At 40.4% G+C, this 17,695-nt stretch overlaps 1 protein-coding gene across 1 annotated transcript in view; it reads right to left on the bottom strand.

Annotated features, from left to right (window-relative positions):
- HEATR6 (HEAT repeat containing 6) overlaps positions 1-17,695 on the bottom strand; it is a gene marked incomplete in the record, with an annotated part of 1,433,578 nt that overhangs the window by 363,514 nt on the left and 1,052,369 nt on the right. The window contains 1 exon segment of the mRNA XM_044054904.1: positions 5,391-5,477. Coding sequence (XP_043910839.1) covers positions 5,391-5,477 — 87 coding nt within the window.

Below are 17,695 nucleotides of genomic sequence, written 5' to 3' on the forward strand. Positions count from 1 at the left end.
GATGCCACTCCCCCCCTCGGAACCGACGAGAGAGCCCTGGCATCCAGATTCCACGATAGAAGGAACAATCGAGGTAATCGGAGCCGAAGGACAGATGGTGATCGGAGCCTACGGTTCCACTACCCGCACACCAACTATCTCCGGCTCCGAACTCAACGGAGTCGGAGGAGGAATGGAAAGAAAGGCGGTTGGAGCCGATACCTATTGAGGTGGGCTGGATAGTAACTTAGCTAGTGCCTGTGACTTAAGCAACCTACTTACTATTCTCTCCACATCATAATCCAAAAGCCTAGAGGATCGAGAGGTGTATGAAGAATGGTGGCTATGTTCACTTTGTAATAATGGTGACTGAGGTGCCAAGTGGATGGACTCTAAAGAAGGGGACCTCAGTCTCTTATGGCTCTGTGACGGCTCTGAAACATCTGATGGAGCCGACGAAGGAGTTGTCTTGTCGGTGCCAGCCAGAACTGACATACACGGGGTTGTTCCAGTACAGGAGTCAGCTCCGAAGGTGGAGCCGACAGTTTGACAGATTTAGGGAATTTCACTGGCTGAGAACTCTTTGCTGGTGAATCCTGAAGCTTCAATAAACCCCAAAGGATTAATTTGTTTTTGTGCTCCTGCAGGACCCTTGGACTAAAGGCGTGGCAAATAGAACAAGAGTTCTGCCCCTGGGTTTGGACTGAGAAAGCCTGGAAGGGGCTGGAAAGGACCAGTTTTTTGTAGGCCAATGCCTATTGAATCTAGGTGGCTGCACTTGTAAGAATTCTTTAACAGTTTGCATAGATTTAGCTTTTTCTTCCATCTTTTTAAGAACCTCTTCTGCTCTGGTGTCAAACAAATGGTCCTGATTTAAAGGAGTGCCTAGTAATTTTGATTTGACATGGTCTGGCAAGGTTTGTTCCTTCAGTCAAGCATGCCTTCTCAGTACAGATCCAGTGATTGCAGCCCTGCAAGATGCTTCTAGGGCATCAAAGCCACACTGCAAAGTATGCTTACTAACTTGGTTTGCAGAATGCATTAACTCTTGTAAATTTTTATTTGCTGCACAATCTGGAAGTAACACCATTTTTTGTATAATTTGTTCCATAATATGTTGCTGGTACTTCAACATATGAAACTGGCAATTCAATGCCCTGATGGCAAGAGTTGCAGAGGTATATACCTTCTTACCCAATCTGTCTAAAGCTCTGGAATTCCTGTCTGAAGGAGTAGGGTTTTCGGCTGTAGTAGCATTAATAACTTTAGGCCCCTGGGAAATGATCTCTGGATCCGCAGTTGGATTCTTAAAGAGAAATTTATGAGAATCAGGTACTCTGTAGTACCTGTCAGGTTTTCCAGGGGCCAGTGGTCAAGTGTCTGGAGTAAGACTGGATTCCATAAAGACATCATCTACAACATCCAGGACATAGGGCATAGCTAGGGGCCTCAGCTGAGGCAACTCTAAAAATTCTCTGAGTCTCTTTTTGGACTGAGGATAATCCTGGCATTTCCAGCGGAAATGCTCTCTTGAAGTATGCAAGGTTTCACCAAAAGAAAAATCTTCTGGAGGGGAGGCAGAAGGAATGGATTCCTCTGCATCTGAATCCTCAAAGGTAGATAAGGGTATGTCCTGGTAATCAGAAGGGTCAGAGTCATCTGACTCCTGGTCTGCAGACTCAGAAAGAAACTCAATTCTTGGTCTCTTAGCAGGGGAAGGTCGGCCATTCTAAGCATTTGTTTTTGAGGCATGCGAGCTTGAGCATGCACTTTGGTCGTCGGTTTTCTAGGCGTAGTGCGTACTCTGGGCCTGAGAAACTCAGTAGTTTTAGCTAAAAATGAAGTTGTCGGTTTAATGCGAATATCGGTAGGTCGGAATACACCCTGAGAAGCCAGTGCCTGCACAGTGGCTCCGGACCCATCTAAGGTAGAGACATCCACGAGTTCCATAGTCGAAGAAGCATCTCGCGGCATACCGGACTCCGAATGGGTCTCAGCAGAGGCCAGTGAATCTGTAGAAGCAGGCATCAGGGGCTGCAAAGGTGCCCAAGTACTAGCGGACTGGCGACTAGCTGAACAGAAGTGTTGTCGGCAATTTTTGACCTATGTGGTCTGTCTCTGTCTTTATCTTTGCGCTTTTTCCAAAGATCAGTAGTCGGATGGCTTACCAAAGCCATTTCGGAAAACAGAGAATGAGAGCGAAAGAATTTAGTGACAAAAATAGCCCAACGACAAATGGTTCGGGCGTTAAACAAGGCACAAAACCGACAGTGAGGGAAGTCGTGGTCTGGGCCTAAACAGGTGATGCAGTAAGAATGAAAATCTCTGTGAGGTATTTGCTTTCCACAGGCAAGACAATTGTTAACTTTTTCTGACATCGGTTAGAGCAAGAAAAAAGAATCCCCAACAGGGTACTTAGCTTTAGAAGACTTCAGGTTTGAAACTCGAAAAATGAACATTTCAGGTAGTGGCCGACCGGCACTTGCGAACTGCTTCTGCTTCGGGCTCATTCTCGGCAAGAAAGACTGATGTAATGGAGTCGGCTGCCTGTTTTATACCCCTGACGATCTGACGACATGGAAGAAGCGACAGCATCCGACGCAGAAGACTCTGGTATTCGGGCCGATTGAGGGCTACCTGCAGGCAGATAACCCAAGTGTGATGACTGCAACAGTGAAACACGAAGAACATCTGCTTTTTAACGGACAGCCACAAACAACACAGTTTAATTTTATTCATTTGTTAAATGGTAAACTATCATCTATCAAGGACTTGTTTCAGCCATAACTACAACAGCAAGATTAAAAGCTTTACATATGGACAGTTTATGCACTCCAGTCAACCAGTATGTTTATGTGAGGCAAAGTAAAATCAGACTATGCAATCAATAATGCCCAACAGGGTGAGTGTTACTGTGGAAATAATACCCGCCCAGGGGTGGTGGCGGGCCTCTGCACCCCTGGAACGGCATTATTTCCACAATAACACACCCTGGAGGGCATTACTGCACTTCGAGAATGGGCTGTCTGTAAAACTGTTGCATTTTACTTACAATTTTTTATTACTATATTTTTATATACTTTTGATGTAAAATAGTTCCTTCACCTAATGTTTCAAAGTTGCTGTAGTCTATGTAAATGGAGGAAGCATTTTACATCCAAAATATAACATTTAAAAAAAATTTCAGATATTAACTTTATTTTTGGTCCCTTACTCCAAAAATGTGTGGTTTGCTGCCAAGTATTGGGATTAAAGTCACTAAATAATGACATAGATTTAACTTTCAGAAAATTTCCTCCAGAAAATTCATGATAACACAAATTCTGTTATTTAAGCTACTTTGCAATTATATAAGAACAATATTTAAAATCTAGCAGAAAAATAATATAGTGGTGTAAGCTAACTGGTCCTCCAATAAAATAGTCTGATGAAGCGGCTTTGGCTGCAAAAGTGCTCACCTATCTGTTTGGAATAAATCTTGGCTTTTAACTGCTGTGTTTCTGGTGCCTCCTTTCTGTTTTTTGCTGAATATTTAAAATCTGTTACTATTTATGAGCCATTTTTCCCCCTTAATTTCAGGCTTTATCTGGATACCTTGAGCTAAGAGGTAGAGAGGTATGCAAACGTCTTATCTGCTGCTGCCACTGGTTGATCAATTTCATACACACACTTACTTGCACTTAAGAAAATGCATGCTAACACAAATCCTATTATTCAAGCAACTTTGTGACTTTATAACAGCAATATTTAAAATGCGTTCCTATTTTCAGCCTTTGTTCTCCCTTTATTTTAGGCTTTATCTAGATATCTTGCGCTAAAAAGTCAAGAGGGACTTAAACCTCTTAACTGCTGCTGCTGCCAGTACCCAATCGCTTTCACTCTTCACATTCTCTTTCTCAATCGCACACTCCTCACTTTTATGCACTGAAGCATGCATTCACTCGCACAGAGACAAACATAAACACGCACTTTTTTCTGTTTCATTTAGTTTTTTACGCTCTTTAAACAGCAAAAGCACTACTTAGCAAGTGTAAAATAACGACTCGATCGAACTCGTACTCATTCACATGCACACAGACGCACACTTTATTTTTATATATATATATATATATATATATATATATATATATATATATATATATACACACACACACACACACACACACGTGTGTATATATATATATATATATATATATATATATAATTACACTTGCTAAACAGCAAAAGAGTTGCTTACTAGCATAAACAATGGTAACTGTTAGATTATTTTCAGTCCGTGCTCCATTGCAGCTTGATATGCTGCTGTGAAGCAGTGGACTCATTTTTCAGCAGGCATTATCTGCAGATTAACACCCTGCTGAAGAATGTTTGTTTTCTAATCAAGGTGCTGTTCTACAGGTTGCCCATTCTCTAAGGAGAAATAAATGCTTTACAGCAGATTCAAGGACAATGCCAACAGCTGCATATAATTCAATCTGTGTGTTTGGAATTAAAAGGTGAATTGTCAGAAGTGAGGAAAAGGTCCATTAAAAACAAACAAAATACTAACAAGCAAGCTGCTTGCCAGGAGCAGCACTGCATTATGGTAGAGGAGTTATTCTATTTTAATATTTGCACATGTCCACATATTCAGGCCTCTTCTGCTCAAGTAAACATATTTCAAACAATGATGTATGGTATCATACTGTGTACAGGAAATGTATGAAGTCTGAACACAATCAGTGTCTCAAGAGTTAGAATACATGCAATCATTTTTTAAAACAGCCTTTTTTTCTTTCCTTGTCAACTGCCTTTAGGTTTAGGGCATTTCACCAGTCCCATTCGTGCTTCAGTGCTATTTCTGATGCTCACCTTACCTGCAGTTTATGCCATCAAGTTCGAGGATACTAATGGGGTGAATTCATCATTAATCCTAGCAGGATTTGAAAGCCCATTTAATCTCAACCCACAGCTAGTGTGTTTTCTCCATCTCATTTCTTCTAGCTCCAAGTGGTACTGTATGCTTGAACTAACAAAAGTATACCAGCAAACAGGATTAGCTCTCTTTCTCATGCATATATTACAGCAAACAGCATGCATCAACTACATTTAATGCAAATGGATATCAACATAAATGCAGTAGAACTGTAAGGCAAACAAGGTGTACAAACCAATCAAATGCAATTATGCATAGTAACATAACTTGCTTTGAACGTGGATTTCTCAAAGCATTAGTTTAAAATACTGAGAAGATTTCCCATCCTAATTTAGAACCCCTAAAACAAAACAATCCAGTAAGTAATCTTTTCATCACTCATGTTTTAGCCTACAAAATGCAATGACTGTAGTTATTCACCTAACTGCTTTTCAACATGAAGTCTGAACAGACATTGACTACTACAATAAAAAAGTTCATCTTAGACGATACATACCAGCTGAACAGGTATTCTATGGCTGGGAGGCACAGAGGAATCAGATTTGTATTGTTGAATTATACCTGATCCCAGTTCTTCAAGCAGCTAGAGCAAACAAAAAAAAACAAACATGTTAACCCTGCAATAAGAGCTATCGGTGGATCTCTAAATACTACTATAGTTTCACAGCATACTCTCAACTATATTTTATCTACAGTGTCTTGAAAAGGTTTCAAAAGTTCTTGGCTGGTAGGCATGCAACATAATTCCAGAGTGCAGTCTGCTGACAGACACGCATTAGGATTCTTGAGTGCCATTTTACGGTAAAGCCACACCAGATTTGCTAAACTGCACTCATTTGGTAAAGTCACAACATAATTTTGGAGCACTCTCTGCAAAATTGTACCAGAATACAACAGTATGTTCTCCTTGTACAATCATACCCGAGTTCTAAAATGGCTCCATGTGCAAGGTTGTCTTAGAAACTAAACGACTCAGACCATATACAAGCTTTCACTTACAGTATGTGGATGAGGTGCAATGCAACCGAAAAACATCTATGTTAGTGGATTCTGGCTTTTTTGGCTTGACTACATTATTAAAAATCTGCATCACTGTTCATTACATAGCCAACATACTAAAATATATATACTTTCTAGGGCAATTTACATGATTCTGATAATGCACTAGAAAAGGGACACTTGCAAATACCTTGGTACAGGCATTGCTTGTGCTCTGATAAGGTCTTTCTGTCTGGGTCCCCTCCAAGCACCTGCTCAGGGACTTTGACTTTCTTCACTTAAGAGATTGAGACACATACATTAATAAAACTAAAACAAACCATATTTTTTTCATGCATTACACTTTACATGTATGTTTCCTTATTACAACTGTCAAATAAATTGCTCAATTCATGGTTCCCCTCTGACATTACATAAATTGCTCGAGTGACAGTTTCCCATAAAACTCACTCCTCCTCATGATCATTATTCTGCATGTATTTTATTTATTGGCATTTGTCAATAAATATGACATAAATGTGTTGTTCCAACAAAGTCCATTTGTATAGATCCCACCTTCATTTCTTTTCACTCTAATGATGTTCAGTATAACTGCTAATTTGACAGCCAATATAATTAAACTTAATACGCCTTTACTATGTCAAGATAATTCAGATCCAGTGTGTCTGCTCAAACAAATCATTTCCTTAATTACAGACACTTGCTACCAAATACTTCTGACAAAGTACTCTCTGTAGGGAAGTTTTATAATCTGCCAACTCTTTACACTCCCAAAATACATGTTCTCAGTTACTTCTCTATTCCCCATCACACCTCTATAATTTACTATCTACCTGAGAAAAATCATTTGATGTCTGCTTGGGATATAAAAATACCTATGTAAACACTTCCAAGCAAAAATCCTAAACCTCCTGAACTTCGATGCATACTTGGGAGCCATATTTATGCCCTTCCATTGTTCCTTTAAAATTTGCTTTTCAAGTCTCTCTTCTCAATCATTTCTAACCTCCTCTGATTGATTCTTATAGTTATCTTGCAATATTTTAGATGCCCTACCAATTACCCATTTTTAATAGCTGCTTCTGTTCTAGACTTGACTAAACCTCTACCAGAACTCATCTTCACTTAGAAATCTCCATGCTTTTCTCTTTGCCTATACTCGGATATAAATCCCTGGTAGGGAAGGCAGTCTCTAACCTGCAATCCAACCTTCCGTATGGCCTTGTGATGATGTGAGGTAGTGCCAGCTATGCCAGGAGCAGTAGGGCAGTGGATATGTAACATATGCCAGCAGAGCTAGCTGGAGTTTTGTAAAGAATTATATGTTATTTGTTTATCAAACTGATCTGTACAGGTGCTTGTGTTCAAAATGTATTTGTTGGACATAAAAGAAACACACCTGTATGTCAAACTGTATTGCAACTGTTGAAATTAATATATTGTAACAGGATACTGGAAGAGAAAAGGTTGATCTCAGTCCAGCTAACTTTGAAAAAATACTCTGAAATTAAATTACCTGGTTTAGGCCATAAAGATTGTATCTTACAGTGCTGATTGCAGCCAGAGACGAAATGTCTGTGAAAAACCATGACTAGGAATCCTACTATATTGTCCTTAGGGGTGAACTAAGTGCTACCCTGGAAGGGTGGAAGATTTTGAAATGGTTTTATAGCTTCCAGATGCTATAACACATCTTAACAACTGTGTGTGTATATGGTATCACATATGTGCAAAATTCTGGCTCAGTTTCTAGTAAAGGGGGTAACTGCAAGAACTAGAAGGCAGCTGACCTGATATATGTGATGACAATCTATAATTCAGCACTGAAATTATGTTTTAATACTAGATGAGACAGAAGTCTCGGGGCAGTCTGAAACCTCAAAGGAGGATCCATCACCCACTTCATCTTACCTTGCTATAAAGTACGTAACCAGGGAATAGAAATTCTTTAGATCAGTCAGGAAAATATACTGAGATTAGTTAAGTACTGTTTTTTCTGTATGTATGTGAATCTATCCATCTGTGCTATTTTTATTATTTCCTGTGACTTGAAACTCTGGTGTTTACTGTAAATAGATATTTAGTATTTTTATATTATTTTACTATCCATTATTAAACATATTTAAACTTTTCATTGTGGCTGTTTTGCAGAGAATATTTTAATCTTTGAGTGTACTTATATTTATTTGGTGACACTGTGGCTGTTCCTGAAAGTCTTGCTGCATTGGTCAAACACTACCATTTGTATTGGTATTAATTTTACTCAGTATAATTTGGTACTCTTGTAAGAGCCTTAGAGTGGCTGGCTTTGGAGTGTTTTGGTGGCAGTATCTACCTTATAGTCTGGTCAGAGGGAGCATAACTGGTAAATTTGTGTCAGCCTTTCCCAGGTGTGTGTGTGTGTGTGTGTGTGTGTGTGTGTGTGTGTGTGTGTGTGTGTGTGTGTGTGTGTGTGTGTGTGTGTCTGTTAGCTACTTGGAGCAGGGACACAAAGCACTGGTTTCACAGACAGGGACTTGGAGCACTTGGCTTGGAACACGCTGCTGAGGACTCAAATCTACAGCTGTCATCAGTGTGGGATCTTATTTGGGGCCTGGTGAGAAAGAGGGAAACCCAGCCCCAGGACGCAAATGTGTTCCCTGTGTGTTCTTAAGGGAAACTGTGCTTGGTGCAGAGAGCTGCATCTGGAAATACTGTGCGTATTTATTTTTGTTCCAAGTGATCGTCCCTCACAGATGTCAGAAGTGAGGATTGAGGCTCTTTGATTACTGGCCCAGAGCACGGATGTCACAGGCCTCATCCCACTCTAGTTATTTGCTCCCAATACCTTGGTTCCATTGCCACTTTTCTCCAGTAAATTCAAATCCCTTTTCCCTTTTTTCCCATGTTGACTTAGTTCTTACAATGTTTTCTGCAACTTTATGAATATAATATTCTGCATGGTTGTTGTTATTCCAGTTAAAAATTTAAATCCAAAAGCCTCTCTCTACTTATTTCTAAAGCCCCCCATCATCATCCCTTTCCACTTTGCTTTTTAACCATCTTTTTGTGCTATGTATATGAGCCTTAACAGCAGAGTTCTAAAATATTTCTTCAAATCAGGTAAGCCTAAACCACCTTATTCTGTGGGGAGGATCAACTTATGAGCAATTCCACACAGAAAGAACCGCATGTATGTCAGATGCATGGACCATACCAGAACAGTCAAACACAAAACGTCCAGCACCAAAAAGGTGAAATCATAAATTTTTTTACTGTGGCAGCTCCAGCAAATGGTGTATAATTACACCATATAAGCAAACTGGTTTTGCAATAATAAGCCTTCCTCAGTGCAGTAACAAAGACTGAAAACACTCCATGCTATTAAGTAGTCACATCATCAAAAATACAAGCATCTCATTGGATAACCAACTTTGCTCATTTAAACTGGGTTTAAACAGACCCCCCCAACCTAATAATCCAACTGGATTCTTTATTATTCAAAACAGTATGCCAGCCTGTCTTGAACATCCTATTACATGTGACCCGATCAATTATGATACATTTGAACTGAGCAGTGATATGGGCCATAGTGTGTTTATATAATGAATTAGACATTCTTTTATTCCTAATGTCACTGAAATGTTCAGATATCTGAACCCTCAGTGACCTAGAAGTCTGCCCCACATAAAAAGCGGAACAAGAACAATTAGGCAAATATACGACCCAGTCAGTGTTACAGTTACAGAAGCACCAGATAGCATACACCTAAGATGTGTTACTACTAGTAAATTGTTTGCACTTAAGTACATGACTACATGCTGAACAATGGCCACAAGGTATACACCCCACCAATTTGTCCCCAAATAATGAAACCTGCTGTGTATTAGATGTCATCCTGTACTTGCAATGACTGAAATAAGTCCCTAAAGTAGGACCCCGTCAATAGGAAAAGAGGTATTTCAGAGAGAGAAACTCCGAAAGTTTGCCATTAGACAAAAGTATGTCCCAATGGTGATCAATGATCTTCCTACAGGTGTTAATGTTCCGTCTGAAAGTGATTACTAGACGTACTGGCTCAATTTGATTACTCTTCGTAGATTTGTGCTGATATTTCAAAAGGGAGGATCTGGGTTGCTGAGATGCAAAATTACTGGCCATGCTGATACTGTTGGTATCATAACCCCTATTAAGGAATCTATCAATTCTTGTTAATAATCATATGAGTTATCCGAGGAACAAATGCGCCTAATCCTAAGAAATTGGGACTTGGGGTTGTTGCAGATGATGTGCCATGGGTGATGGCTACTGGCGTGGAGTAATGTGTTGTACTGTGGATGTTTCCGGAAGACCTCAGTCCTTAGTGTATGATCTTCCTCTCTAATAATAGTAACATCCAAAAACGTAATTTGATCAATGTGAACTGGATTCCTCACTTATTCTCGTTAAGATGCTGTACAAATTCATGTACATATGTGTCATCACCCCCCACACCATCTAGCAATCATCCAGATAATGCCGCCAGATGTCAATTTTGTCAAGATATAAATTATGTCTGGCATCATATATAAGTTGTTCCTCTATAAAACCCATAAAAAGGTCAGCATAAATGGGGGAAAAAGAAGCCCCCAAGACAGAACCCTTCACCTGCCAATACCATCTACCATGGAAATAGAACAAGTTTTTGTTTAATATGTGTTCGGTTAAACAGACAAGCAAGGTATTAAAGCCTGGTGAATACATATTGGCCTTATCCAACCAAATTGGATAGCCTCTAAACCAACCCAATGAGGAATGTTAGCATAAAGGGCAGTCACATCCAATGTACACATTAGCCAACTAGGATCCAACTGTGTATCCATAACAAACTGTAAAAACTGAGCTGTGTCCTGAATCCCAGCCCTAACCAACGGTAGTAATAGTTGTAAATATTTCGTAAGGAAGGCTGCTAATGGTTCCGTAAGTGACCCCCTGCCTGATACAATGGGCCTGCCTGGTGGTTTTGATAAATTTTTAAGAATTTTGGGCAATAATTATAGGCATTGACATTGGGGATCAGAAACAGCAAGATGATATAATGTTTTCTTATTAATAATGCCTTCATCAAGGGCCAGATTCAGGAATTGGTCAATTTCTTGTTTAAATTTAGGTGTTGGATCTATGGGCATGTGTATATAGAAATGGCCGTCAGACAACTGTCATTCGGCCTCAGCCAAATACATTGGCCAATCCATAACCACGACCGCCCCACCCTTGTCTGCCAGCAAAATGACCAAATCATGGTTGTCCTTGAGCTTGGTTAACACCAGTTGTTCTTGATGTGCAAGGTTGTGCCACATATTGGGAAAGACAAATTTGTTAAAATGTAAATCCTTAAGCACACATTCCTTAAAAACAGCAACGTGTTTATCCATAGGTGGCAAAAAAGAGGACTTACAAAAGTGGAAATCAGTAGATCTTTGAGCCTGGGTATCATGACCAAAAAATAATTTTAAATTCAACAGACGGCAAAAGGTTGAAACATCATTGACAAATGTATCTTCATTGACAAAAAAAAAACAGGGACAAAATTACGACCCTTGTTTAGTATATTTATTTCAATATCAGAAAGTGAATATGAAGAAATATTATGCACACGAGTTGTTTCCCCTAGTCTGGTATTATCAGGTCCAAAAGATGATGAATGTTGTTTACATGATCGGTGCCTATTCCTCCTAAAGGGTCAATACTCAAAACGCTTCTTGGCCAAAGGTGAGTGGGGGTAATTTCAATGTCAAGGGCCTTTTTTAAGTATAGATCGGGGTCTCTTCCTCTTAAAGACTGGTTTAGTCCTATCGTGCTCAGCAAATTTCACATTTTTTTCTAACCCAAAGGGTTTGCCCCTCTCATAATCAGCAAGACTCCTATTAAATTTGTAAATCTTTTTGTCTTTGAGCTGTTGCTCCAAAGTGAGTAAGTCTTTAACCAATTGGTTGAGACACTTATCAAAAAAAGATTCCCCTTCAAATTGTCTAACCTCCAGAATATATTTGTCAACTGTATGCTCATAATATGGAACTAAGACCTCCACAAAGGCCATGGATGCCTTCTGTTGGGCCTGAGCTCATTCCTCTAATAACAAATCATCAGCCAAACTAACCAAAAGCTGGAGACATACTCTAAGGCCTCGAGAGAAATTCCCCGTGCCTTATAGGCCTTAAAAAGTTTGAGATGCCAAACACTGGTTCCAAGAGACTTCATGCTCTTTGTTATTTTGAGAAATAAAGACATACATATATTTTCAGGATCATTTTGGCCCATTTGGGGATTGTCAGAAGGAGTGTGCCCCAATAAAAATACATTAAGGTCATTCCTAAATGCAGACAAACCTTGCAAGAGTGTAATGAGGTCTATGATGTTTAAATACAAGAAAATGATGCTCATATAATTTAGTGACACTCGATCAAAAACAAAAGCGATGTCCACTGCAATACATGAAAAGCTCCAACACTATTTGAAACTTAGTCCCTGTATGTTATATTTTCAGGATCATTTTGGCCCATTTGGGGATTGTCAGGAGGAGTGTGCCCCAATAAAAATACATTAAGGTCATTCCTAAATGCAGACAAACCTTGCAAGAGTGTAATGAGGTCTATGATGTTTAAATACAAGAAAATGATGCTCATATAATTTAGTGACACTCGATCAAAAACAAAAGCGATGTCCACTACAATACATGAAATGCTCCAACACTATTTGAAACTTAGTCCCTGTATGTTGTAATAACTATCATGCAAAAATCCCAAAGGACAAAAGCCACAGTTGATAAAGTATCGATTGATAATAAATGCTGAATAATAATGGATATATATTAGTGACTATTAATGATCAAAACCTGTACCAGACTGATTTGCAAGCAACATAAAATTGCAAATAATAATCACAAGAAATGACCATATATCAACATTATTGTCCATGCAAACAATACATTGGAAATCTGAAACCAAAGTCAAACAGTTAGATAACTGTCTGATAAGGCACTTCTGAACAGAATGCAATTCAGTCCACTAGGCCTCTATGACTACAAACATAGTGACAACATCATCACAATTATCAAATAAATCAGTATAAAAGCATCCAGAGTAGGCCTAAGATGTAAAATGTTAATATCATACAATACTCCCTATGAATGGCCTAATATCCCCAAACACTTCAAGCAGATGATGGAGCACAAATCAAATGATGGCCGTAAAAAAAACAGAATAGTATAACATCCCTCCAGATATGGAATGACCCACAGTACCTGATAAAGATCCAAAAACACAGTCCAAGGATGAATAAACCACCGAAAAAGGGAGTTCACCACCAAAATGACCCATCTGTTAAAAGGAAATGACAGCTGCTGAAAATCCGCTGAAGAAAGAAGAAAAGAACCATTATGGCCAAAATTGTGAAACTAAAGAGGTAAAACCACAAAGGGCCGACTGCCGTTGTTCTCTCTACCACACAATAAAAAGGAAAGCTCTAAAGCCGTTCCTGAAACAGGCCTGGAAATAAGCTGTATCAATCAGTAATAGAGAAGGTCAATGTTCGTCGCTACCTAAAAGTCCCATAAAGTGATATAATCTAAGACACAAAGGTAATGACAGGCTGCGTATCCAAAAGTTTTTAGCTTTTTATTGGTTAAGTGGTTAATTTGTTTAAATCAGTTTGCGCATTTGCTACTGTTATAGATAAAAAAAAATATATATATATATATATATATATATATATATATATATATATATATATATATATATATATATACACACACACACACACACACACACACACACACACACACACACACACACACACACACACTTTATGCATCGCCACTTAGCTGGGGTTAAACTATTCCCGACGCCATAAAGTCTGCTCTTCAAATTTTCCCTCAGAACGAGCCTTTTTTTTAGTTTTAGCACTAAAATCTGTTTCTCTCTGAGCTTAGCACTTGTTCAGAACTCGTTGTAAGCACTAAATAAGCTACAAATTACTACAGCACTCAACTTTCCTCACTTGTCTAGAGGAAAACAATTTTTAGTAGTTCATAAATAAGCACCTATCCAGGCATGTCTAAGGGTCAGCTCCCGTCTACCTGATGAATCTGGGCATCTTGGGGCAATGCAGCAATTGCTTCATGTACACAGACAACCCTCTCCTCCCTACCACCCAACACTACAACCTATGAGAGATGCACTTATATAGCAAACTGGAAGCAAAGCTCTCCTCACCCATGACTGGACTAGACAGTCAAGAGGAGAAGGTAAACACTTGCACCACACCACACTCATCACATAGTCCCTTAAAACTTACACCACCAAAACACACACATAGAAACACGAAACACACACCTACATTCGCTGAGGCTCTCAAAATCTGCTCAAGGAACAGAGACCTCCAAAGCAGAAACGCAAGCAACCTCCACCCCACCAACACAACCCAAATGAGACATAGCCCACAAACTCAGTGTGCCACTCAACCACAGCCCATAAGGCATAACAACGTACTCAACACTCTAGTCATAGGTGACTCTATAGTCAGGCACATTGATGTTCTACTCACCAGGCTAAACAAGGAGAAAGTTACTGTCAGCTGCCTGTCAGGTGCAAGGATTCACCACATAATGCACGCACTCAGGTCACTACACAACAAGTACAAATATGACTCTGTCATTGTCCATGCTGGTGTGAATGACCTGATATGTACCTCCATGGACTACATGAAGAGAGACATCTCCGATCTTGTAGTCCAGGCAGGTATGATCCTAGCCCTGAGTAGCATCTTGCCATCACCCAGAATGATACCACAGTACAAGGACAAAATGATTGACTTCAACAATTGGCTAAGCTTCTGGTGTCATTCTAAGGGGATCCAGTATCTGTCTGCCTGGGATGACATGATCGATAGACCACGATGCTTTGCCAGCGATGGTCTGCACCTGTCGCCCTTGGGATTCCAGATATTGGCTAAGGCTCTTGCCACTCCTACAGTGCCTTTTTTAGGCAAGGTTCAAATGACAAATTCACCACCTTAACAGGTACAAGCAAGCAAAATCTGAGGGTAATGCTACTCAATGCTAGAAGTCTAAACCTCAAAATGCACTCACTCGAAGCACTCCTTAAAATGGAGAACATTGACATCTGTACAGTGACAGAGACCTGGTTCAAGGCTCCAGAGAGCACCTCTGCATTACCAGGCTATAATTCATACCACACCTTTTGGCCACCTAACCTGGACCGAAACACTAAAGGCGGAAGCATGTCCATATTCATTAAGGATAGCCACACCTCCAGGCTAGTTGCTCAGCATAATGCATCTGAGATTATCCAAGTGCAACTAACCCTGGGCAAGACCGCAATCCAAATTGTAACTTGCTACAGATCCCCCACCATGCCCCAGAATTCCCACTCCTCATTTCTTGATACACTGGAAAATATTAGGGTACAACCCAACATCCTAATAATGGGAGATTTCAACTACCCCACCATTAACTGGGAAAACTACTCATGTACCAACTCTTTTGCTCAACGTTTTCTGGAATTCATAAATTGCAATGCCTTGGATCAACTTATCCACACCCCCCACCAGGGGCAGCAATATCCTAGACCTGGTCATTACCAACACGGGCGACTGGTGTTCTACACCAGAGGTCACTTCCTCTTTGGTCAGATCCGACCACAAGCTAATCACCCTAGACATCCACATCCCACCCCCACCACCCATTAGAGAAACCACCGTAAAAAATTTCTCCAAAGCCAACTTCATGCTTCTTAAGACAGAAGTGGCAAATTTCATGACACCCATGCAGACGGACAACAGAGATATGACTGCTGAATCCTACACAAATGCACTTTATAAGCAATTAACACAAGTGCATGGATCGTGTTATCCCTAACATAACCAAGATGCTATCCTCCAAAAAAAGGAAGCCAATCTGGTGGTCCCCTGCCATAAACAAGCTCTACAACAGAAGAAAGAAACTGTTGCAAAAGAAGAGTAAAATCTCATGATTGGAGGAACTCCCTGGTCAGGCTCAGTAAGAAGCTGAGATCCCTCATAAAATCCTCCAAAGCTAGTTACAAAAACAAAATCGCCAATGATTCTAAAGACCACCACAAAGCATTCTATAACTACGTCAAGAATCTCAATGGCAACACTCAGATCTGCTCTGAGTTACAGCACAATGACACTAAAGATATAGAACCAACTGATATTGCCAACATCCTGGCAGATAGGGTCAATGCTAACTTTACCACCCTCTCACCCCCTAAAGGGCCCATCTCTATACTGGAAGAATGCAAAGTACCTGTAATCATAGCTGCACAGGTAAAAAAAACACTTGCCAAAGCCAAGAACACAGCATCCATGGGACTTGACAACATCCCAGGCTGCGTTCTACATGAACTGCAGAATGAACGGGCACCCCACTTAAGCACCATGTTCAATCATAGCCTTACCTCAGGCTTTGTGCCCACTGAATTGCATACAGCAACAGTTATCCCACTCCACAAAGGGGGAGACACCACGGATCCCGGGAACTACCGCCCCATTAGCCTAATGAGCCTGGTCTGCAAGGCCATGGAACGTATCATGGATCTTATACACAAAGACATTGGTAATCTCCAAACTCTGGACCCCACCCAGTTCGGGTTTGTAAAAGGTACTCATGCCTCCTAAACCTGATAGACTTCTTTGAAGTAGTCACCAAAGCTGTAGACGAGGGAAAGGTGGTTCACACAGCCTATCTAGATCTCGACAAGGCTTTTGACACCATCCCCCACTCTGGAATTATAGATAAACTCACTAAACTAGGTTTAAATCCCTATGTCACAAGATGGGTTGCCAACTGGCTCACTGACAGAACCCACACTGTGAAAGTAGCAGACTCCAAATCCGACTTCAGACCAGTGACAAGTGGAGTACCACAGAGTTCAGAGACCTGGGTCCTCTCCTGTTTGGTACCTACTTTTCTGAAGTACAGGCTAACAAAGAAGGTCTTTGGCCAACGTAGTTCGCAGATTACTGCAAACTAGGAGCCATAATTAAAACTCCTAACGATGTCGACATCCTGCAAAAGGGCCTCATGCAGACAGATGCCTGGTGTCAAAGCCATGGCCTCAAGCTCAATGCCAAAAAGTGCATTGTCATCCCCTTTGGTAAAAACTCTGAACCCATGAGCTACCCCATAGGTGGTAGTCTACTTAACACCGAAAGTGTGATAAGAGACCGTGGGACACAGGTGGACAGTAGTCTCTCCCTTTGATAATCACATCGCCACAGTAGTCAGGAAATCCTTCTATGTGGCACACCTCATCACAAAAGGTTTCTCATCCAGGAAAAAAAGAGGTCATTGTTCCCCCTCTACTCATCACTCATTAGACGCATTATAGAGTACAATGCCCCTTTTGGTATGTACCTCACAAGACATCTAGAACAACTGGAAAGGCTGCAGAAATACCTCACAAAGAGGATTACTGGCCTCAAACAGATGCCCTACGCAGACCATCTCAAAAAACTCCAGCTTTACTCTATCGCATATCTCCTACTCAGAGGTGATCTCTGCCTAACACACAAAGCTATGTTAAACCCAGAGCTGTTGGACATGCTCCCCAAAGAAATCCCAATCCCTCTGAGCTACATGCTCTAAGGACCTAAACCTCATCACTTCAATAAACAGAACATGCTGGAGGGATAGATTCCTGTCCCACAGACTTCCCATACTCTGGAACAAACTACCTATCTATATCAAACAAAGCTCCTCATTAGCAATCGTCAAGAAAAATCATGATGACTGGATGGGAA

Source organism: Protopterus annectens, chromosome 13.part0, assembly GCF_019279795.1.
Source record: "Protopterus annectens isolate FY-2018-M chromosome 13.part0, PAN1.0, whole genome shotgun sequence".
NCBI classification, from domain to species: domain Eukaryota; kingdom Metazoa; phylum Chordata; order Ceratodontiformes; family Protopteridae; genus Protopterus; species Protopterus annectens.